This window comes from Choloepus didactylus, chromosome 7 (assembly GCF_015220235.1).
Source record: "Choloepus didactylus isolate mChoDid1 chromosome 7, mChoDid1.pri, whole genome shotgun sequence".
Lineage (NCBI taxonomy): Eukaryota > Metazoa > Chordata > Mammalia > Pilosa > Megalonychidae > Choloepus > Choloepus didactylus.
Window position 1 is genome coordinate 20,269,004 of NC_051313.1, and position 25,453 is coordinate 20,294,456.

A 25,453-nucleotide genomic window follows, 5' to 3' on the forward strand; every position below is an offset into this window, starting at 1 on the left:
GATCAGCACGGTGACTGAATCTAAAGTCCCTTCCAAAGGTGGAAAAGTTGAGGTTAAAATCAGTGACAAGTGGAGAGAAAGATAAATAGTAGCTGAGGGTAAAGGAATGTATAAATTGGTTGTGCAATGAAGGAAATTCAATATTACAATACTGCCTCTAGTGAGGTTACAGCAAGTGACTGATAACTGTCTCTTAGCACATTAATTGCAGATGCCATAAAGGGTTAAACCATATATTTGCTGAGACCACGTCTGCTTTCAGAACCTGAAAAGGTTGAATGAAAACCAGCAAACTTGAGTGGCATTGCTCTAGGAAACATTTTGGTATTACCAAACGATGATGAACTGGAGTAGTGATCTATTACTGAATCAAACTCTGGTAATGTGCTGGTATCTTTTGACTCTTATTTTTCAGGTTACATCTAATACAAAGGATATCATTTGGGAAGGAATTTTGGGGAGCTACCTCCCACTGGGCCATTGGACAACATGTTGTACAACTCCTGACCAACTAATTACTGTGCAACTATAAACTTTGATGATTGAATGTTCAGAAAGGTCCCTGGTTAAAATGGACAAATTATCACAGTATGCTATGCAAAACATACTTGTCACCCTTATTTTTGTGCATGGGAAACTATTAAACAGAACAGAAAAACATGGGTTTCTGATGGGATTAAACAGTAGGCATCATGTGGTGGGTCTGAATTCCCCTCAGATGAAAAAGGCCATGGGAGGCCTTATGGCACATTCAAACAAAATTACATCTATGTGTGAATAACACTCATCTGACCTTAGTATGAGGGTTAGATGACATTTTGGGGGTACTGAACATATATCCTAACTGCACTTAGATCATTAGTATATGAAGGCAACACATCATTTTGGATTAAACATTATTGACCCATAGACAGAAAATGCCTTTAGGGGACATAGGTGCCTATCTAAATAAGCAACATGGGACTTGAATTCACTTTTAATGAGAAGCAGCATTCAGAGGAAAAAAGAATTATTCCCTAAAATAAGCAGATTAGTGGGAATTTTATTCCAGGGGTAAGGCAAAGGGTGGGAATCAGCCTGGAAGGGCAAAGAGGCTTTAGTGAAGTGGGTCAGGCAGACTCAACAAATAATGCTGGATATGCTAGGAACCAGCATTGGGAAAGGCTTGTACCCTGAGCCAACAGGACCTCTTGACCATTTTAATACAAATGGAGGCCAAAGCACCCACTATTCAGGGGCCTTCCATCCAAGTGACTGAGCTCAGTGGCTACATGTAAGGGAATCTTATGGACTGCAATCCTACAGAAGTTCTCTGGAGCACTTATAATTTACATCAGTGCACTGTGTTTGCCTTCCAAGAATAAATCCAAATAAGACATATTCTTTACTATAGTTTTCAGGGATAGGAATGATTCTGAATAACATATTTCCTCTCCTTAGTGGAGATGTGGACCTTGTGTACAACAGCATACAATGGATCCCAGTTTCAGTACAAACCTGTGATCTGAGTCATGGAGACTGGCTTTGTCTCTGACTGATTTGGAACCCAAATATAACTGAATCATGGGTGGTTGTAATGACATCTGTCCATAATAATATCTTGTATGTGGACAAGAGTCAATTCTTTTGGGAAGGCATAGTAATTACCTCTGTAATTCTTACTGATTTGTTCTGTAATGAAAGTGAATTGTACTGTGACTGTCTTAGTTTGCCAGGGCTGCTATAACAAATATTACAAATTGGTTGGCTTAAGCTACAGTAATTTATTGTCTCACAGTTTGCGGAGATAGAAGTCCAAAATCAAGGTGTCAGCAAGGCCATGCTTGCTCCTAAGTCTGCAGTGTTCTGAAGCTGGCTTTCTGGTGATCCTCCATCACATGGCAATCTCTCCTTCTCTGGCTCTTCTAGCTAAATGCATCTAAATTTCCTCTGCTTACAAGGACTTAAGCCATTTTGGATTAATTGGCTGCTTCAGTTTGGCCTCATCCTATTTACAAATGAGTCCACACCCACAGGACCAAGGGTTGAGACTTGACCATGTCTTTGTGGGTAATAGGACCCAATCTAACACAACGACCATAATGCGACACCAGCATTGATGGTGAGATTCAACTGACTTACACGAATAAATCATATGATAATACTGATATTGATGCTCAAATATATTAAAAAATTGAGTTAAAAGTTCCTTGAGATGTAATACTGATGGCAAATGACTGACAAACCATTTGGAATTTCTTTGCTAAATAGTTGTGCACAAAGTTCATCCTAAGGTACTAATAGCAGTTGATCAAGGAAGAGAAAAGAGTCATCAAATTAGTTCAAAAATATGAAAATATATATGTATTGTCTTCATAGGTTAGATTATATCTCTCCCTACATCAAATAGTTCCTCCATATTCTAGGCAATATGTAATGGCTTTATAGGATAGATTAAATCTTTTCCTACACCAAATAGTTCCTCCATATTCTAGGCATATTCATATTTATACTATTTCTATGTTAGTTCTATAAATCTTAGACAGACAATGAAGATGTTCAGACAAATATCAATTTGCTATAAAAGAGTCTAGATCAATGGCCAGGGTGGGGCTGGAGGGTGGTGGGGGTGGGGGAGGAGGGTGGCCCGTGAAGTCAAAGGTTAAGTCAGTGGATTTGGGGTGTTCTAGCCATGCACATTCCAAAAAAAAAAGAGTGCCCCTTGACTGGCTTGTGGAAAGTAACCTGTAAGCCTTTGGAATATCCTCCCTCAGAAGAGTATCTTTATACAGCTGAGGCCTTAGTGCATGCCAGACACTTTGGACTAACGATGTGATTTATGGTTAATATATGCTTTTGCTCTCCTGGGGCCCAGAGCCAGTATCAATTTGACATCTATGGGTGAGGGTGAGGGTGTGTGTGTGTGTGGGGTAGGGGACCGAGCAGTTAGGGTCAATCTTGCAGGTACTCCATGCCTATGTGATGGACCCTCAATAAAATCCCTGGATACTAGGGCTCAGGAGAGTTTCCCTGGTTGGCAATACATTTTGTCACACATAATTACTGGTAAAATTATGTGATGTCCATTTGATGCCATTGGGATAGGACAACTGTAAGCTCTCACCTGATTTCTCTTGGATTCCTCCCAATGCACCTTTTGCCTTTGCTGATTTTACTCTGCATTCTTTCTCCATAATGAGCCATAAATTTGGATATAATAACTTTTCTCAGTTCTGTGGGTTCTTCTAATGAATCATTGAACTTGAGGGTGGTTATTGGAGGAAACACGGGTAGACGTTAGTTTTGCTGGACTTCCTGGCAACTGTTCAAAGAGGTTTTCAGCAGAAAGAACTGAGAAGAGTGTCCAAATCTAGTTCCTCTTGTGAATTTTGGTGCTTATTGGAATGGTAATTTGTGGTAGTCTGTAGTCACAGTATCCTGAAGGTAACTGTTTTCCTAGAAACAGAACTGACAAGATATATCAGTCTATTAGTATAGGAATTGGCTTACTCAGCAACAGTGGGGATTGTACATCTGAATTCCATAAGGCAGGTGGCAAGTTGGAAACTTTAAAAAAAGTGATTCTGATATCTGGCACATACAAACTCTGTAGAGCAGGTCACAAGCTGGGAACTATGATGAAGTTGAAGTTGTATTCCCCAGGAGAAGGTGGGCTGCCTGAAGAAGAGACAGAAATTCTTCTTTCTACTTTAAGACCTCTAACTGATAGGATGAGGAGACCCCTCCCCCCATTTCTGAGGGCAATCTCCTTTGCTAATTGTAGATGCAGTAATCTGTAGATGCAATCAACTGACCATAGATAATGAATCCAGCTACAAAGAACCCTCAAAGTAACAAGAAGTCCAGAGCTTCCTTGACTTATTGGTGACAAGTAGACACCATAACTAGCCAAATTGACACATGAAATTAACCATCACACTGATCATATAGGAGTCTGTGTGGGCTATTTATGGCAGTTTCTGTGCCTTTCCACACAGCCTCTCCAAATAAGGACCAACTAACCTCCAAGATAACTCTCTATTCTTTCCAGACAGTTTCCCAGAAAAAGGAATTCCTCTATTCTCTTTCCAAATGAACTTCAAGGTATAAATTCTATGACCGTCTTCCTCAGAACATTGTTTTTACTATTCTCAATAAGAACCAGCTCTATAAATCAAAAGCTTTGATTTACAAAACCATTTTTTTTCCTGATGTGACACAAAGAACAAGTTTTGGGACTAAAGAACAGAATACAGATGTTTTTTCTCTTGCAATTTAAAAGTAATAATCATAATTTTCTTTTCAGGATAGGGCATTTCTTTATATGTCATGCATTGAGCCCTCGGTCTACAATCTATTATCTGGCATCTTTCTATGATTTGATTATTACAGTCGTATAAGAACATTTTGGCATTTAAAAAAAATCTTTTTCCCTTCCAATAAAGTATATCTTTTCAAGATTATCTCCCTAAATTTCAAAAATTCTTTGAATCTCTGTGCTAAACAATGACTAGAACTCTCTCCTTCCCTGGAGCAATAATCTTCATGGCTTGGCTTTAATGGCAGAAGGGATGCAGGGGAAGAATCCAGCTACTGGTGAGATATTATTTTCCCAAAGTTACTACTCAGCTTAAGGACATTATTACTGTTTTCTGTTACAGGGACTACTTTGACTCATTAGTTGGCAAATCCAAATGCTGCTAGTATGAAATGGCTGCCTAATTCCTCACACAAAGAGTTTTAGTTTCATGACAGGGAATCCTATTTGTACATCCCTGACAGATAACATCCAGCCACTCCCGGAACACTTGAGTGCACACATTTTTGAGAGGCAAAATACCATGTTGCACAACTCCAAGGCATGTCTTTCACATCCATGTGAGTCATGCTTCAAGTAGTTTTATAACACATATTTTGTGCTCTAAGTAGTGGCCCTGAACATAATCTGATTTCTGACAACTTTATTTGTTCGAAAACACAACTGGTGACTGGTATCTTCAAACATTTTAAGGCTAATATGTAGAGGAGTTAGATAGTTGTTTTCTGTATGAGTCTAAGGACTAGAAATAGTTCTAATATGTGTGTCCTATAGAAGCGTGGATTACACTTAATAAAATGAGTTTGTAAGTGTGAGAATTGCTCAAAAGTAGAGTAAGTAACCTTAAAAGAAATGGAATTCCATCAGTGAAAGTGTTCAAATGCAATTCAGATAACCATTTTGTAGGGATTTTGTACAGAGAATTCAGTCATTTTAATACATTAGTAGGATAAGATGGTCTTTAAGCTCCTGTCTGACAATAAGAGTGATTTGAGAGATGATTAGAATTGCTGTCACTTCTATTAGAGATGTAAGTACAATTCAAACTTATCCTACAGCTGCCATTGGGCTATATAAGTTTGTGATTATTATCAAGTTTAACTAGATGTTTTATACTTCAACTCAGACAGCTGTCCTAGGGAAAAAAAAAGGTAGATTGAGAGGGTCAGTATTCCTTGCCCAGATTTCTTTTCACTAAGCCTTTGGGAGAAAATTAACCCAATCTGAGGAATAACATCTTAAGAATAAATATCAGCCAAGAGGTCATCAAGAAAACAAGATCAAATCATAGTGCAGGACTGGGCTGGGAATAATTTACACCTTGCATGCCCCCTTCAATTGATGGTACTCACCTGAAACTATATGTTGAGGATGATTCTTAGGTCATATCTGGCAGAATATATTCCGGATATTTGCCATCTCTCTCCTGGAGAATACATGACAGGCTCTTTAGGTAGAACACACAGAGTTCATCTTTTAGGAGACTTCACCTGGTCATGGTTTCATTCTCTAGCTGTGTAAGTCTGGCAACTCAGAGCATCCAGGCACAATTAGGCTCAAGCACTGCTTTTTACAACTCAAAAATGTACAACATTGTTCTAGTTTGCTAATGCTGCCAGAATGCAAAACACCAGAAATGGACTGGCTTTGATAAAGGGCGTTTATTTGGTTACACAGTTACAGTCTTAAGGCCATAAGTGTCCAAGGTAACACATCAACAATCAGGTACCTTCACTGGAGGATGGCCAATGGTGTCTGGAAAACCTCTGTTAGCTGGGAAGGCATGTGGCTGGCATCTGCTCCAAGTTCTAGTTTCAAAATGGCTTTCTCCCAGGACATTCCTCTCTAGGCTTCACCTCCTTAAAAATGTCACTCTTAGTTGCTCTTGGGGCGTTTGTCCTCTCTTAGCTTCTCTGGAGCAAGAGTCTGCTTTCAACAGCCATTTTCAAACTGTCTCTCATCTGCAGTTCCTCTCTCAGCTCCTGTGCATTCTTCAAAGTGTCCATCTTGGCTGTAGCAAGCTCGCTCCTTCTGTCTGAGCTTATATAGTGCTCTAGTAAACTCATTCAGCCCATGCTGAATGGGCAGGGCAACACCTCCATGGAAATTATCCAAGAAAGATCTTGCCCACAGTTGAATGATCACATCTCCATGGAAACATCCAATCAAAAGTATCCAAACCAATCAACGCCAATACGTTTCCTACCCACACAAGACTGCATCAAAGATAATGGCATTTTGGGGGAAATAATACATCCAAACCAGCACAAATGTACAAATTGGAATTCCAATTTAATAATATGCGTCAGAACTACTGCTGTCAGGTTGATTTAAATTCTTATGTCTTTTAGGCAGGTCACTCAGATTGCTTGTGAGATTGAGATCGAGGAGTTAATAACTTTAAGACTTTGTACATTAGGTTATAGCTTTCCTTTTTTCATTATGTTTGCATTTTACTCTAACTCTAAAACTCCCTGAGAATATCTCCTGGTTTCCTGGATTGACTGTAGTCATATGTTTGTACTTAATGTTTCAGGAAGTGCATTTTAAAGTATCTGCAGTGAAGGTCCAGTTTATTTTCTTTTTCCAACCCATCATGTAATAAAATACAACAAAAAAGAATTATTACAAAATTGAAATTAAAAAGTAAAGACATCCAATTGCAAGCATTTTTTAAATTATTTAATTGAATGGATGTAACTTCCAAAATTCTATTAAAAATTCTAAATTTTTACTCTCAATTTCTAAACTATAATTCACAAGTAGATGTAGTATTTAATAAGAATTACAGCTGACACACTTAGTGCAAATTTATAAGATAGTAAAACCTTATTTTTTAAGTACTGTGTGAAACATTATAGTACATTGGAACCTCTGTATAGTCAATGCAATCAGTACATCTATATTCATTAAATGGGATGTGGAGATCAGGTTTATGGTTTTAAATAGCTATAGAGGTCTGTAGTAGTTTAATTTAACATTTAGGACATAAAATATGTATGTTAAAATAGATAAAATGTACTTGCAACCAAGTCCTCTTTTATGGGGAAGGGAGTTTGCAGGATTTTTTTTTTTTTTAACAACAGATCCATGTCATGTCATCTCATCTCCTCCTTCCACTCCCTGTAGTGCAACAGGGCACCGCAGCCTCATCGTAAAGATCTGATTTCAAAAGATGTTGCTGAAACCTCACCTACAGCAGCACACTAGGGGTCCCATTAAGGATGGCTCCTTTTTAATTCTGCAGCCGATTCTGAACCTTTCAGGATTTCACCACTTTCATTCTCACCTCAAATACTTCATGGTTGGCAGTGATTCATGGAAGCAGTGAGAATTATAGTCAATAAGCCCTTTTCTCTCAAAGCTTGCTTCTCTGACAAAGCAAACAAGAGCCAGGAACTTTGTCACCTTTTAACTAAAGAACTTGTGTATTATTCAGCTTTATAATCACTGTTGATTCCTCATCATAGGGGGTTCCAGCTCCATCTTCTTTGAGACCATAAATAGGAGAGTCGGCCTAACCACTTCTATCACATCACAGCAGAGCTCATAGGTTTGCAAATCCACTGGGGTACTATCAGTTGCAATATAAATTTTGCTGCCAACATCGGAGAGAAACACCTTTTCAATTCCAGACTCTGAGATGAAGATGTTCAGCCAATTCTCCAGGGTTGGGAGTTGTGGACTCGGTTTCTGAACCACTTTGCTAAAAGCTGAGGTGAATTTTTCTCTAGTCCAGCATCTGTAAGGTCGTCGTTCGCCCTCTGGATCTCTTTGGGTTTCAATTTTGCGATCATCTGGGAGGCCTTCATGTTATGAATAAATACCTTAAAGCTGATGTCAGTGTTGACTTTGTAGGCCGGGCCACTGTAACGTGGAGCCCGGTCAGGGCTTCGGGGAATCGCCGTCCCTCTCAGCCCCGCTGTCCTGGTCAGGGTCGGCGGAGTCTGGTCCTTCCCCGCGGTCGGCCAGCCCCTCCCGCTCGTCCTTGTTGTCGTCGCCTTCCTGCTGCGCCTTCCCTGGCACCTGGCTCATAGTGCCCACGGGCTGGCCGTTCCGGGGTCAGTGGGGGTCCCGGGTGGGGGCCAATTCTCCACGCCTGTCGCTTGCAACCTATTTCTGAATTTGGGTTTTGTCTGGAGCTTGGCGGGAGTCGGCGGAGGCGGGGGCGGCCAGGTCTCCAAGTCCTTCTTAAGACGGTAAGCCAATCACAATGCAACACTGCTCATGTAAAAACTAATGATATTATTAATGAGGTAATTTTGAGGGTTAAAATCTGGGTAAAAAAGTGGGAACTATCTAGTCAATAATAGAATTAGTAAATGCAGAACCAGTGATTTTCTCCACCATCACAGGGAAATATTTTGTAGATACGTAGGAGCAATATTTGTTTCGTACACGCGCACACCTCAAGTCCGTTTGCTCTGATACTTGCTGACATGAGGAGCACCAATGATGACTTTTATCATAACAACAGCTTGAAGCCCTCTTAGTGTGGCCTTATTTTACTCAATTAATCATTTTTGTCATTAAATAAACATCAAGATTTTGGCCGGTATGTGAAACTGTGACTCTCAACCACCCAAATTCAATTGAATGTCATGCACTTCACTCAGGATGGGTGAACAGTTGAGCGTTACCTCGGTTCTGCCTCTCACCTTTCCCCACTATTTTAATTTGTTTTATTGGCTTGCAGCCTCTGGTCTTTCCAATCCATAGGAGCTTTCATTGCTGCCCAAGTTCAGCCTTTTTGAGACTCACCAATGGTCACTGCAGCCTCTGCCTTCCATGGTTTTAGGCTTGACTTTCTGGATAACACTAAATTCCCAGTTCACAAGCAGAACCCTGTAAGAAAGATTATGCCTTAGGTATTCTTAGTGCTGCCATCATTCTTGTTTTTAACTGATGCCAGTGTTTTGCCCTCTCCATATTGATAATTTTGGGAGGAAGAGTATCTCTTTGACCTTGAATAATCATTCTTTATCAGTGTTCAGAAGTGTTATATCCCATATCTAACTGGCAGAATCCATCCTAGTAAGTGCAGCTATGTTTGAGATGCAAACTTGCTATTTCATGCCCACTTAGTTGTATGGTATACACACACACACATGCACACATCCCCTTATAGGGGATGGCGATATTCTCTTAATGGAAAACTGACCATGTAAATGTCTCTTTCAATGAAAGCCCCCTTAAATGTTTCATTCTTCTGGTGAAATATCTTGAGATTCATTTGGAAATTATCCTTACAATTATAATGGTCTTTTAATGCCCTATTAATCACCAAGTATAGGGATATGATTGTCAAAATAATTTCACTTTTCTGTGTTTATTTTAATGTTCCTCCTTGATAATTTACTGTGAAGAATAATTGCACTTATTTAAATGGAGTGAAGATGATCTCTACTGACAACCCCAATGTGATGTGGTTCGATATATACTACCTAATAGAGACCATCAACCATACTTTGCAAATGTGATTTTCCAATCCCCCTCCAAATCTATCTCAAATGATCTCATGAGGCCCCCCTCAAGTACTGCAATATAAAAATCATAAACATAATGGTAAAGTGGCAAACTTAACAAGTAGAGCATGGTTGACTCAAGATTTTGTCATAGCTTATGTTATGTTTTAAATAAAATATATAAACATATGTACTCTTAGTTGGCTACCTTGTGAATTCCTTGGATCATGCACTAACTTGCAGATGTACAAGGATCACCAGTATGGTCACAATAGCCATCTTCTTAAAAATACACATAATATCAATGGTTATAAAATAATACCCTAACATCAGGGTGACTGTGATATGCACTTTAATTGAGATACATGCAAAGTGCTATCAGATCACAGGAAAATATTCATTCTGACTTTGAAGGGGGTGAGGCACATGAGCTGGATCTTTAGAGCTGGTTGGACATTGACAGGTTGATGAGTTAAGGTGATGAGTCACATTGGTCTGCAGGACTGGGAGGGTAGAGGTGCATCTTGAGTAAAGGGAAGAAACAGTCAGTCACTGCAAGTTTCCTCTTTCCTGACTACCACATGTTGTTACCTTTGTAGGGGAGATGGAAGAAAAATCTTGAACTGATTGTTTCGGCTGTTGTGATATGATCACAGCCTTGCTTATATGGATTGTCAAACAAGGGATGAGCTCATAAGAGGATATTAATATGTCATTTTTATTGAGCAGAGTAGCATTACAGAAAAGGTGATTTCAAAGGCACATGGCTCTTTCATTACAGCCTTCAGGGGCGATGTTTGATCACTGAAAACAGGCTGCTTTGTTCCAGAGTTCTCTGATGTTTGGCATTATCCTGAATACATGTGCTCTGACTTGGAAAGAATCAGTCTGTAAGATTTAATAGAGTCTCAATTTGCATATTCAAAATACATGCCTTGTGGTTAAAATGAAATGAAAACCATTTTAACATGTATATTTAGATATGCAAGCATGCATTTCAGACACCCATCTCAGCACATTTTTAAAAGGGATTTACATGTATTGTATATGCTTATTCTAAGGTTTTGAAAGTAGGTTATTTTTAAAATTAAGGATTTTATATTATCACTGAGAAAACAAATATTTTGGGAGATGTTATATGGTCAAAATAAAGTACAAGAAGTCTCCTAGTTTCAGGCATATGAGTTTGCCATATATCCTTGCCACCAATCATAGGCTTAACTTTCTAATGATGGACATTGCTGAACACTCTCCTTATTAAAAGTGAGTTAACAGCTTTTATGGTTAGAGAAAATTGGAAGTCACAAAGTATTAAAGAGAAAGGTTAAAGTTTAGCATTTGCATGAGTTTCTTTTCCTTATATGACTAGTAGAACTGATTTTTTTTTTTTTTTTTCCTCAAAAGGAGAGAGATTCTTGGAAAGAGAAGAGTTAGAAGTGTTCTGGGTGGTGATTAAAACATGCAGAATTTTTTCTTCTCTTCCTTATGAATTGATATGTGAGCTCATATCAGTTTATCTTTTCATTTTGAATTCCAACTGGAACTTTGAAAAGATGACATTCCATACAAGTCAGTCTGTTTGATATAAATTAAATCTTCAATTAGATTCTCATTGCATTAAAATTAAGCCCAATAGGCTTCAGCTGAAATGAGCTAGGCTGGGTTAAATTAAGTTCTAGTTCATGTAACAAAGAAAAATCTTACCATGTCACTTCCATACTTAAAATCCATCCATGTTCCTGTCTCCACTTACAATCTCCTCTACCTCAGTGGCACCCAGTGCTTTCTCTGCCTGGAGTGTCCTCCCCTGTCTGGTTCGTTTCATGACAATTTTCAGTCAGGGAGTATTTCAGGTATACATTTGTTGCCTAGACCAACGCATCTCAAATTTAATGTACTTAAAGTCAACTGGGCATCTTGTAAAAATGCGGATTCTAATTCAGTGGGTCTGGCTGAGTTCTGCTGAAATTTTCAAAGCTCCCAGGATGGTGCAATGGGCCCCTCTTTAGACAGCAAGCACCAAGAGCACACGTGGCCCCTCCTTAAACTGATGTTTCTTCCTGGATCTTGATTTCTGGAAATGTAAATTCTCTGACTTTGAGGCTTTTTCAGACTTGAAATAACTTTTTTGTTTTTGATGATTTCTTGAAAGTTCTGCAGAATTTGGATAGTCTCCTTTCCATTTCCCCTTTCTTCACCTACGTGAAGTTTCCAGAAAGTATTAGGCTCTTTAACATCTCAGTACTTTTTCAAATACTATCCCGTCTGTCTGTCCTTACCATCTCAGCCTAGCTGTTATTTCTTCCAGGAAACTATCCCTAATCTCTTTCCCATGTAATGGCTCATTTAAATACTCTCTCCCCTCACTCCCCACAAGTTCCCACAGTGCTCTGTAATTACTGTATTACAGCTTTCTCATAATCTGTTGCAATTTTCTGCTTACTTGTTTGTTCCCTTCAAGATGGTACTTCTGGGGGGAAATGATTATGCTTTTATCTATGAAACCTACTGTCACTCATAATACCTTACATGTAGTAGTTTTCATTAAAGATCGTTGAGTGAATGAAGACAAGAGGTTGATGTGTTTCAGTTATGCAACAATATAACAAAATATTTTCTCTCAAGATCTTAAAATTGAATTGGGAGTAATAAATATGAAACTCATAAAAAGTTAAAAAAAAAGGAGAGATAATACTTAGGATATAAAATATTAGTATGCGATTTATTGCCAAATAAGGATCATACAAAACAACTATTTTGAGTTCATATGGAAGAAAATGTCACTGTGGATTTGTAATTTTTTTAATAAATCAGTTTGTTCCACAAAGGATTTGAGACTGCTGAGTTAATGAAAAGTATGAGCGTGTATGTGGTTAAAGGAATAGTATGAGAAAAGGAGGACGTTGTGGAAGTACTCACTTAAAGCTTAAGAAACAGATACGCTAGCATGCCAGCAAAAATGTTTTTCACTTAGTAATAAATATTAAGTTTGATGCATTGGATTTCCAATTGCACTCTTTACCTGGGAGGCTGACTTTTTGGATGAGGAGGCATCAGCAGCGACCTTCTGGCTTCTGGCTGGATTTGGCCAAAATGGGGTGCTCTGGCGGAAGATCAAATGTAGGGAGAGCTGCTAGGTGGGGAAATGTATTTTCTTGGGTTGCCTAGAATTGGTGGTGTTCCAAGTGTGTAAGTGACAGCTCCACTCAAGTCATTCTTGTCTACACAATTTTCTTCTTCTCATTACTTTTTGGGCTAGGAGTTGTAACAGTTTCTATTATTAGCCAGGGGTATTCTACTATCTTTAATAATTTTTCAAAAGTCCATACCAATGTAAATCATTTCTTTATTAAAACCTCCTCTAAGTATTTTAGTTTGAGTAAGCCACCTGTTTCCTGCTAGGATACTGATAAAATTTCAGATAGTTGTTAAGCACTGGATTGGATGCCAGGCTTAATAACATTTGTGAAAACACCTCATGCCATATAAATGTTTGGGGTGCCTGTTATATATCAGGCATGATTGTGTGAGGTGGGGCTTCAACAGAGAATAATTCAGGAAACAAACAAAATGAAAATCCTATACTCATATACTTTGCAATTTAATGAGGTAAAGAGGGAAAAAAAAAAACATTTGGAACTTAGGAAATATTGATATATTTGAAAGCACACATTCTGTGATGTTATTTGCATCAGGCTTTACTCTTCTGTTCAATTATAAAGAGTTAACTTCCCAGGCATGTAGTTGTTTGGTTGTTCCCTTTTTAGTAGGGGAAGATTATCCAGAACTTTTGCTTCTCTTTTCTTCCTGTTGCTTATCATATGGTGATTTCACGGCTGGGTCTCTTTCCACCAGCAATGTAAAAGGACAATAAATGGATGAAAAGCTTAACTTTAGTATCTTTGATAAAAAGTTCATCGGGGAAGAGACTGAAATCCTGAGCTAAAGTGAAGCTTTTAAATTTATCTGGGCTGGTATTTCCTCTATTTTCATAAAGACATTGAGAGTTGTTTCTAGTTTGTCAAAAAATCAGAGTTAATACTGGACAAGGTCTTTTATTCATGATAAAGAAGAGCACCAGTTCTGATAAATAGGTATGATGCTCTTAATACAAAGGCCTGGTGTGCAGACCCTCATGTCTTGAGATATTGGATGGTGTTACAGCCTTCTTTGCAGTGGTTGCTTAGGATATTGTTGACTCATATAAGCCTCGGTATATTGCTCAGCAAAAACAGATCATTAATCCCAGCAGGGAAAGCATATTTGCAGTTTGACCTTGAAAAGATGAGCTAAAAGTACTGCAGAAACCATTAACTCAATTTATAATAATAAAAAAGGTAAGATTATTTATATGTTGCCCAATGTATGAAGCTAAAATCTAATATTTTTTCCTGGTACAAGCTGTACATGTACATGTACATTTTGCTATTTGATTGACTTCCTGTGTAGTAGGTAGCTAAGAGAGGAACAGTAAAATAGTTTATATGAGACTTTTTACTCCTACTTTGTTTTTCTTGTTTAATTCTTTTTTAAAAAACTGTTTTTACTTTTCTTTTTCTCAGGCTCTGTTTATGAAATGTTTGGAAATGAATGCTGTTTGTCAACAGGAGAAGTGATTAAAATTACTGGTCTCAAAATTAAGAAGATCATTGCTGAAATTTGTGAGCACATTGAAGGTCATGAGTCTCCACAGCCATTTGAATTGCCTTTGAATTTTCCAGGTATAGTATATTGCAAGTGTTCTTCATTTGTAAAACTATGTTGTTAATTTTATTCTACATTTATACAACTGAAAGCAATGAAAAAGTGATACTACTTTTCAACTCTAAAGATCATAAATCTCTGTAGACCTGCATTACTTGTCTTTTCGGATAGTGGATAAAAAATCAAAACTCTCATGATTTGAGTATTTCAAGGACCAATAGAAGGCAAATATTTTTCCCCTTTGCGATAAAAATGCTTTACATTTAAACATTTTAGTTAGTACTTACTTAAACATTTTAGTTAGTAAATACTTAGTATGTGACAATTGTATGAACTGTATGAGATATTGAGAATGAAGAAATCAAAGATACATTTCCTTAAGGTCTATAGAAATAATTAATATCACTTAAATATAACTTAGGATATTATTGACTAATATGAGCCTAGTTCTGTGGCCCAGCAAAAACAGATCATTAATCCCAGCAGGGAAAGCATATTTGCAGTTTGACCTTGAAAAGATGAGCTAAAGGTACTGCAGAAACTATAAATTCAATTTTTTAAAAAAATGCAATTTCATTGCGATGTATTCATACACCATACAAACCATCCAAAGTATGCAATCACTGGCTCACAGTATCATCACATAGTTGTGCATACATCCCCATGATCAATTTTAGAATATTTCCACTACTCCAGAAAAAAAATAAAAAGAAAAAAGAAAACCCTAGTCCTCCCATACCCTTTGTATCCCCCTGTTATTGACCCATAGTATTGATGTGGTACATTTATTACTGTTGATTAAAGAATATTAAACATTATTGTTAACTATAGACCATAATTTGCAATAGGTATTTTTTCCCATATACCTGTTATTAACTCCCAGCAATAGTGTCATACATGTGTTCTAGCTCATGAAAGAACTTTTTTATTTTGCTCATCACAAGATTCACTGTTATACATTCCCATGTTTTAACCTCCAGCTTTCCTTCTTGTGACAAACCTGACTATAAACTTTCCCTTTCCACCACATTCACTCACCATTCAGCACTGTTTATTATTCTTACAATAATGTGCTACTATCACCTCTGTTCATTTCAAAAAGTTTAAGTTCAACCTGCTTAAACATCCTGTACATATTAAGCAATGACTCCCCATTCTTTGGCCTCATTCTGTTTTCCGGTAACCTATATTCTATTTTTGCTATCTATGAGTTTCACATATTATAATTAGTTCATATCAGTGAGATCATATAATATTTGCCTTTTGTGTTTGACTTACATCACTTAACATAATGTCCTCAAGGTTCATCCATGTTGTCACATGTTTCAGGACTTCATTCCTTTTTACTGCTGAATAATATTCCATTGTATGCATATATCACATTTTGTTTATCCATTCATTGCCTGATGGGCTCTTGGGTTGTTTCCTTCTTTTGGCAATTGTGAATAATGCTGCTAAGAACATTAGTGTTATCCACCCTTTTTATTCCTCTTCTGCTTTTCTAGCCTCTGTCTGGTTTTACTAACAGGTCTGGCTTCACTTCTTTGTCTGTTTCATGGTACTCATCCATATCATATCCTCTGAAAAACTTTTGCTTATTCTAATGTAATGTAAATATCACTATTCTATGTTCCCATAGTATCTTAGGCACCATCAAATGTACCTCATTGGGCAGTTATTGGCAATTTTCTTCTCTGTCTTATTCTCTAGGTCAGGGGTCAGCCATTGTTTTTCTATAAAAGGCCAGATTGCAAATTATTTTTAGGCTTTGCTTTTGCAACTACTCCACTCTGCTGTTGTAGCACTGAAGCAGCTATAGTCATACATAATAACCAGTGAGTGTGGCTGTTGTTCAATATAAGTTTATTCACTAAAACAGGTAGCAGGAGGAAGACAGCAGATTAGGAGAGACAGGGCAAAAATAATGTCTCCGTGAAAAATACTAGATAAAAGACAGAAAGTGCCCCAGAATACCAGTTCCAGGGATGCAATGGCTGGACAAGTTCTGCTAAATCTACAGGGCCTGTGCACATGATGAAACCAAGAGTCTGCATTCTGAAATGAGTGAGTGAGCCTGCTGGAGAACTGGCAGCTATGCTGTAGTCAGGAGAAACTGAGGGTTGGCATTTGGAGATGGATTAGTTTAAAAACCCAAAAGTGGCTGCAGATCTGGCAGCAAGAGCCATGCAGTCCACAGTCCAACGTGGCGGGAAGTGCTTCTCACAACCTGTGCACACGCCTCAGTATCTGGCATGGACAATAGGCTTTTGTATACCTGCAGCTAATTGTCCTGTAGCTAGGAAGGTGGAGGTCTGTGAAAGGGGGAAATTACCATGCCCCATACAGACAACTTTTCAGTGGGCTGGGAACACCCCTGCAGGACCCCATGGCCCAGAGCTTCCCTTGGGGTCTGCGCTCACCTGTGACATAGCACAGTCTTCCCTCAGTGGAGGTCCTAGGATGGCATGGCTTGGAAGAGAGAACCACACATAAGTCCCAGGGGCCATACATCAATACCAGGGGCTTGTGGGTCTGTGGCAGAGACAAACTGTGGCAAGACTGAACCAAAGGTTTGGACTCCTACAACAGCTTTAAGTCTCCAGGAAGACCTGGGAGATTTGATTATTAAAGCTGCCCTCCCTTTCTAACACTCAGACACACATCCCACATTCAGGGTGGGCAGCACCAACTACACACAGAAATTTGGTGTACCAACTGGACACCCACAAGATTTGGACCCCAACTCACCACAAAGACAAAGTTGGTGAGAACTGGCTTGAGGGGAATAGGTGGCTCATGGACCACATCTGCTGGTTAGTCAGAGAAAGTGCACTCCACCAAGCTGCAGTGCTGACAAATTAGAAATAATTGTTCAAATAAGCCTTCATGTCCTAAAAGAACCCTATCAAGATAAGCAAATGCCAAGAGGCCAAAAACAATGGGAAATTTTAAAACGTATGAAGAAACCAGAAGATATGGATAACCCAAACTCAAACACCCAAATCAAAAGATCAGAGGAGACGCAGTACTTGGAGCAATTAATCAAAGAACTAATGACAAACAAGGAGATCATGGCACAGGGTATAAAGCACATGAAAAAGATCCTAGAAGAGCATAAAGAAGAATTTTCAAGAGTAAATAAAAATATAGATGGTCTTATGGAAATAAACTGTCAATCAAATTTAAAAGATTCTGGATACTCATGGTACTATATTAGAGGAAACTGAGCAGCAAATCAGTGAGCCTGAAGAGGACAGAATGGAGAGTGAGAGAACAAAAGAAAGAATGGGGAAAAAATAAAAAAAATTGGAATGGATCTCAGAGATATCATGGACAACATACAGCATGCAAATATAAGAATCATTGGTGTTCCAGAAGGGGAAGAGAAGGGTAAAGGTCTAGGAAGACTATTCAAATAAATTCTTGGGGAGAACTTCCCAAATCTTCTAAACAGCATAAATGCACAAATCATACATGCCCAATGAACTCCAAACAGAATAAATCCAAATAAACCCACTCTGAGGCATATCCTGATCAGACTTTCAAATGCTGAAGAGAAGAAGGAAGTTCTGAAAGCAGCAAGAGAGAAGCAATTCACCACATACAAAGGAAACAACATAAGACTAAGTAGTGACTACTCAGCGGCCACCATGGAGGCAAGAAGGCAGTGGCATGACATATTTAAAATCCTGAGAGACAAAAATTTCCAACCAAGAATACTTTATCCAGCAAAACTCTCCTTCAAATTTGAGAGAGAGCTTAAATTTTTCACAGACAAACAAATACTGAGATATTTTGCTAATAAAAGACCTGCCCAACTTCAGATACTAAAGGGAGCCCTACTGACAGAGAAACAAAGAAAGGAGAGAGAGGTATGGAGAAAAGTTCAGAACTAAAGAGATTCAGTGAGGGTATGTTAAAGGACATTAAGAGGGAGAGGGAAAAATATATCTGACAAACATAAACCAAAGGATAGGATGGTTGATTCGAGAAATGCCTTCACAGTAATAATACGGAATGTAAATGGATTAAACTCTCCAATTAAAAGATATAGATAGGCATATGGATTAAAAAATATGAACCATCAATATGTTGCTTAAAAGAGTCTCATCTTAGACACAGGGACACAAAGAAATTGAAAGTGAAAGGATGGAAAAAAAGATTTCATGCAAGCTACAGCCAAAAGAAAGCAGGAGTAGCAATACTAATCTCAGATAAAATAGACTTGAAATTCAAGAATCTTATGAGAGACAAAGAAGGCCACTACATACTAATAAAAGGGATAATCCAAGAAGAAATAACAGTCATAAATGTTTATGCACCCAATCAAGGTGCCACAAAATACATGAGACAAACATTAGCAAAACTGAAGGAAGAAATAGATGTTTCCACCATAATTGTGGGGGACTTCAATACTTTGCTCTCTCCTATAGATAGATCAACCAGACAGAAGACAAATAAGGAAATTGAAAGCCTAAACAATCTGAGAAGTGAATTTGAATTAACAGACATATATAGAACATTATATCCCAAATCACCAGGATATACATTCTTCTTTAGTGCTCACTGAACTTTCTCCAGAATAGATCATATGCTGGGACATAAAACAAACATCAATAAATTAAAAAAAAATGAAATTATTCAAGCACATTCTCTCATCACAATGGAATACAATTAGAAGTCAATAACCACCAGAGACTTAGAAAATTCACAAATACCTGGAGGTTAAACAACACACTCCTAAACAATCAGTGGGTTAAAGAAGAAATAACAAGAGAAATTGCTGAATATATAGAGATGAATGAAAATGAGAACACAACATATCAAAACCTATGGGATGCAGCAAAAATGATACTGACAGGGAAATTTATAGCTCTAAATGCATCCATTTAAAAGGAAGAAAGAGCTAAAATCAAAGAACTAATGGAGCAACTGAAGAAGCTAGTAAATGAACAGCAAACAAATCCTAAACCAAGTAGAAGAAAAGAAATAACAAGGATTAAAGCAGAAATAAATGACATAGAGAACAACAACAACAAAAATAGAGAGAATAAATAGCACAAAAAGTAGGTTCTTTGAGAAGATCAACAAGATTGATAAGTCCCTAGCTAGACTTACAAAATTAAAAAGAGAGAAGACCCAAATAAACAAAACAATGAATGAGAGAGGTGACATTATTGCAGATCCTGAAGAAATTTTAAAAATTACAAGAGTAGATTATGAGCAACTGTATGCCAACAAACTAGATAACGTAGAGGAAATGGACTGGAAACACATGAACAACCCAGACTGACCAGAGAAGTAGAAGACCTCAACCAACCAATCACAAGCAAAGAGATCCAATCAGTCATCAAAAAGCTTCCCACAAATAAATGCCCAGGGCCAGATGGCTTCACAGGGGAATTCTACCAGACTTTCCAAAAAGAATTGACACTAATCTTACTTAAACTCTTTCAAAACATTGAAGAAAATGGAGCACTACCTAACTCATTTTATGAAGCTAACATCACTCTAATACCAAAACCAGGTAAAGATACTACAAAAAGGGAAAACTACAGACCAATCTCCTTGATGCATATAGATGCAAAAATTCTCAGCAAAATACTTGCAAATCAAATCCAAAGACACATTAAAAAAAAGATACACTATGACCAAGTGGGGTTCATTCTAGACATGCAAGGATGGTTCAACATAAGAAAATCAATGTATTACAAATTAAAAAATAAAGTTATCAAATTTATTTGGAAAGGGAAGATGCTTTGAATTGCTAAAAACATTCTAAAAATGAAAAATGAAGGGGGAGGACTTACCCTCCCTGACTTTGAAGTTTATTATAAAGCCATAGTAGTCAAAACAGCATGGTACTGGCAGAAAGACAGACATTTTGATCAATGGAATTGAACTGAGAATTTGGCAATAGACCCCCAGATCTACAGTTCACTGATCTTTGATAAGGCCCCCAAAGCCTAATATCTGATCAGGATATGTCTCAGAGTGGGTTTATTTGGATTTATTACAACATATTAACAAATTAAAAGGGAAAATCAAGAGATCACCTCAATAGATGCTGAAAACCATTTGACAAAATCCAACACCCCTTCTTGATAAAAACACTTCAAAAGGTAGGAATTGAAGCAAACTTCCTCAATATGATAGTGCATATATGAAAAACCCACAGCCAGCATATTACTCAATGGCGAGAGATTGAGAGCCTTCCCTCTAAGATCAGGAACAAGACAAGAATGCCCGCTGTCACCACTGTTATTCAACATTGTGCTAGAAGTGCTAGCCAGGGCAATCCAGCAAGACAAAGAAATAAAGGCACCCAAATTGGAAAGGAAGAAGTAAACTGTCATTATTTGCAGATGATATGATCTTATATCTGGAAAACCCTGAGAAATCTGCGACACAGCTACTAGAGCTAATAAACAGTTTAGCAAAGTGGTGGGATACAAGATTAATGCACATAAGTTGGTAATGTTCCTACACACTAGAAATGACTGAAGTGAAGAGACACTCAAGTTGTATTTTCAATAGCAACTAAAAAAATCAAGCACCTAGGATAAACTTAACCAAAGATGTAAAAGACTTATACAAAGAAAACTGCATAACTTTACTAAAAAAATAGAAAGGTGTCTAAAAAGATGGAAAAATATTCCATGTTCATGGATAGTGTTCTAGTTTGTTAATGCTGCCAGAATGCAAAATACCAGAAATGGATTGGCTTTTATAAAGGGGATTTATTTGGTTACACAGTTATAGTCTTAAGACCATAAAGTGTTCAAGGCAACACATCAGCAATTGGGTACCTTTACTGGAGGATGGCCAATGGTGTCTGGAAAATGTCTGTTAGCTGGGAAGGTACGTGGCTGGCATCTGCTCCAAGTTCTGATTTCAAAATAGCTTTCTCCCAGGACATTCCTCTCTAGGCCACAGCTCCTCTTCAAAATGCCACTCTCAGTTGCTCTTGGGGCATTTGTCCTCTCTTAGCTTCTCTGGAGCAAGAGTCTGCTTTCAATGGCCGTCTTCAAACTGTCTGTCATCTGTAGCTTCTGTGCATTCTTCAAAGTATCCCTCTTGGCTGTAGCTCCTCTTCAAAATGTCACTCTCAGCTGCACTGAGTTCCTTCTGTTTGTCAGCTCATTTATATGGCTCCAGCAATTTAATTCAGACCCACCCTGAATGGGTGGGCCAACACCTCCATGGAAATTATCCAGAGTCATCACCCACAGTTGAGTGGGGCGCCTCTCCATGGAAACACTCAAAGAATTACAATCTAATTAACACTGATATGTCTGCCCACACAAGATTATATCAAAGATAATGGCATTTGAGGGGACATAATACATTCAAACCAGCACAGATAGGAAGGCTAAATATCATCAAGACGTCACTTCTACACATTCAGTGCAATCCCAATCAAAATTCCAACAATCTACTTTGCAGACTTGGAAAAACTAGTTATCAAATTTATTTGGAAATGGAAGATGCCTTGAATTGCTAAAAACACTCTAAAAAGGAAAAACAAAGTGGGAGGACTTACCCTCTCTGACTTTGAAGTTTATTATAAAGCCACAGTAGTCAAAACAGCATGGTACTGGCACAAAGACAGACATATTGATCAATGGAATTGAATTGAAAATTTGGGGATAGATCCCCAGATCTACAGTTCACTGATCTTTGATAAGGCCCCCAAAGCCTAATTGGGACATAATAGTCTTTTCAACAAATGGGGCTGGGAGAGTTGGATATCCATAGCAAAAAGAATGAAGGAGGACCCCTACCTCACACCCTACAGAATAATTAACTCCAAATTGGTTAAAGACCTCAATATAAGAAACACTACCATAAAACTCCCAGAAGATAATGTAGGGGAACATCTTCAAGACCTTGTATTAGGCAGTCACTTCCTAGACCTTACACCCAAAGCACAAGCAACAAAAGAAAAAAATAGATAAATGGGAACTCCTCAAACTTAGAAGTTTCTGCATCTCAAGGGAATTTGTTAAAAAGGTGAAGAGGCAGCCACTCAATGGGAAAAAAATATTTGGAAACCATGTATCTGACAAAAGGCTGATATCTTGCATATATAAAGAAATCCTACAACTCAATGACAAGAGTACAGACAGCCCAATTATAAAATGGGCAAAAGATGTGAAAAGACAGTTCTCTGAAGAGGAAATACAAATGATCAAAAAACACATGAAAAAATGTTCAGCTTCACTAGCTATTAGGGAGATGCAAACTAAGACCACAATGAGACACCACCTCACACTAATTAGAATGGCTGCCATTAAACAAACAGGTAACTACAGATGCTAGAGAGTATGTGAAGAAATTGGAACTCTTATTCATTGTTGGTGGCACTGTGGTTCAGCCACTCTGGAAGACAGTCTGGCAGTTCCTTAGAAAACTAAATATAGAGTTACCCTTCAATCCAGCAATTGCGCTTCTCAGTATATACCCGGAAGATTTGAAAGCAGTGACATGAACAGATATCTGCACGCCAATGTTCATAACAGCATTATTCACAATTGCCAAGAGATGGAAACAACCCAAATGTCCTTCGACAGATGAGTGGATAAATAAAATGTATATACACATGATGGTATACTATGTGGCAGTAAGAATGAACAATGTCTTGAACCATACGACAACTTGAATGAACCTCGAAGACATAATGCTGAGTGAAATAAGCCAGGCACAAAAAGAGAAATATTATATGTTACCACTAATGTGAACACTGAAAAATGTAAAATAAATGGTTTATAATGTAGAATATAGGGGACATAGTGATAGATAGCGATTAGTGAAGGGAGGATGATAATCTAATAAGAGATAAGTTATCATGGGTAAATTTAATGTTCTAGGAATGCTCTGGAATGACTATGGTTTATTAATTCCTGGTGGGTATGGTAGGAACAAGTTCACATAAATGTAGTTACCTTAGGCTATCTGTTTTTCTTATTCCTTTGCTGGGTTATAGTCTTTATTTTCTTGGGGTAGAGTAGGAACATGTTGGAAGTAATGTAGTTATTTTAGGTTATTTGTATTTTTCTTATTCCTTTGTTTTTGTTTTGTTTGAAATGTTATTTTACTGTCTGTTTTTTTACATTTTTTGATAAAGTTAATTAAAAAAAATTGAAAAAAATATGCAGAATCCCCCCTGAGGAGCTGGGGAAAATGCTGAGGAGTTGGGCTTCCTCACCTGGATGGTTGCTGATGTTCTCACAAACATCGAGGACTGGCGAGTTGATGTGCCGAACCCTCTGTCATGGGACTTGCCCTTAAAAAGCCTGTTACTGCAAAGGAGAGGCTAGGCCTGCTTGTAATTGTGCCTACGAGTCTCCCCCGAATCCCTCTTTGTTGCTCAGATGTGGCCCTCTCTCTCCAGCTAAGCTGACTTGGTGGGTGAAATCACTGCCCTCCCCCTACATGGAATCTGACACCCAGGGTTGTAAATACCCCTGGCAACATGGAATATAACTCCCGGGGAGGAATCTGGACCCGGCATCATGGGCTGGAGAACATCTTCTTGACAAAACGGGGGATGTGAAATGAAATGAAGTAAAGTTTCAATGGCTGAGAGATTCCAGACGGAGTCGAGAGGTCACTCTGATGGGCACTATTATGCACTATGTAGATAACTCTTTAGGTTTTAATGAACTGGAATAGCTAGTAGTAAATACTTGAAACTATCAAACTACAACCCAGTTGCCTTGAATCTTGAAGACGATTGTATAACAATGTTGCTTACAAAGGGTGACAATGTACTGTGAAAGCCTTGTGGATCACACTCCCCATTATCCGGTGCATAGATGGATAAATAGAAAAATGTGGGCAAAAAACTAAAGGAAACATAGGGCGGGGGGTGGGGGACAATTTGGGTGTTCTTTTTCTACTCCTATTTTTTTATTCTTATTTTCGTTTTTTCTGGTACAAGGAAAATGTTCAAAAAATAGATTGGGGTGATGAATGAACAACTATATGATGGTAAAATGATCAGTTGTATACTTTGGATGATTGTATGGTGTGTGAATAAATCTTAATAAAAAATAAAATAAAATAGAAGAATTTTTAAAACTCAAGAAAATCTTGATAAATCAAGAGAACGGATAATTTACTAGCTATGTCTTTGATCCCAATGCAATAAAATTTTAAATATATAATTATGTAATTAACAAATTTGTTTTAGCTTAGGAATTAAATAAGATCCTTATATGTGGAATACAGTTAAAGAAAGAAATAAATGATAATGCAAACCTTCTATATTTTGAGAAATAAAAAGTTGGTTTCCAAGTTAAAGAAGAAAAAAAAAAAAAAAAACAGGTAGCAGCAGGCTCTCTCTGTGGTTTGCTGACCCTTGCTTTAGAGTAAAATTATTTGACAGCTGAAATACAACCTATTAGACTGTATTTCCAGTACCAAGCACATTTTCTGGCATAGATGATGTGCTCAGTAGGTTTATAAAATGAGTGAATGGTTGGTGGAAGAGAGAAACTACTAAACAGCACAATGTTCTGGTCTTATTGAAGTATCTATAGGTTCCATGGGGGGTTGGAGAAGGAACATGCAACATCTTTCAGAACATGAATCAGGTGTCATATATGAATCCCAGCTCTGCCCTTTATTAGTTGTGTAACCTTGGCAATTATTTACCCTCTTTTCATGTAAAACAGGGTAATAATACTGTCTTCCTCCCAGAATTATTGGGAGGATTAAATGTTGAAATATATTTAAAGTACTTAGAATGGTACTTGGCATTTAGTTAAGTGCTATATAAAGGTCAGTTTTTATTACCATTAAGATGGTGATTATTTTTACCATTATCATCAGGGGAGTCAAGAAAATTTCTTCAGAGAATATTGTACTTCAGCTGACGCTTGAGTATGAAAAGAAATTAGTCATACAGAAGAAAGGATTGTTCCAAGTGCTCCAGTATCCTATACTTTTCAATTGAAATTATATCCATAGTTAAATTCTAACT

General features: G+C 37.8%; 1 protein-coding gene and 1 pseudogene across 3 annotated transcripts in view; one reads left to right on the forward strand and one right to left on the reverse strand.

The window, feature by feature from the left end:
* The window catches only part of THEMIS (thymocyte selection associated), a 236,513-nt gene that overhangs the window by 46,049 nt on the left and 165,011 nt on the right, over positions 1-25,453 (forward strand). For all 3 annotated transcript variants that reach the window (XM_037844079.1, XM_037844077.1, XM_037844078.1), the window contains exon 2: positions 14,325-14,483. In XM_037844079.1, coding sequence (XP_037700007.1) covers positions 14,325-14,483 — 159 coding nt within the window. The remainder of the gene's footprint in view (positions 1-14,324; positions 14,484-25,453) is intronic.
* On the reverse strand, positions 7,491-8,332 carry LOC119539579 (annotated as a pseudogene).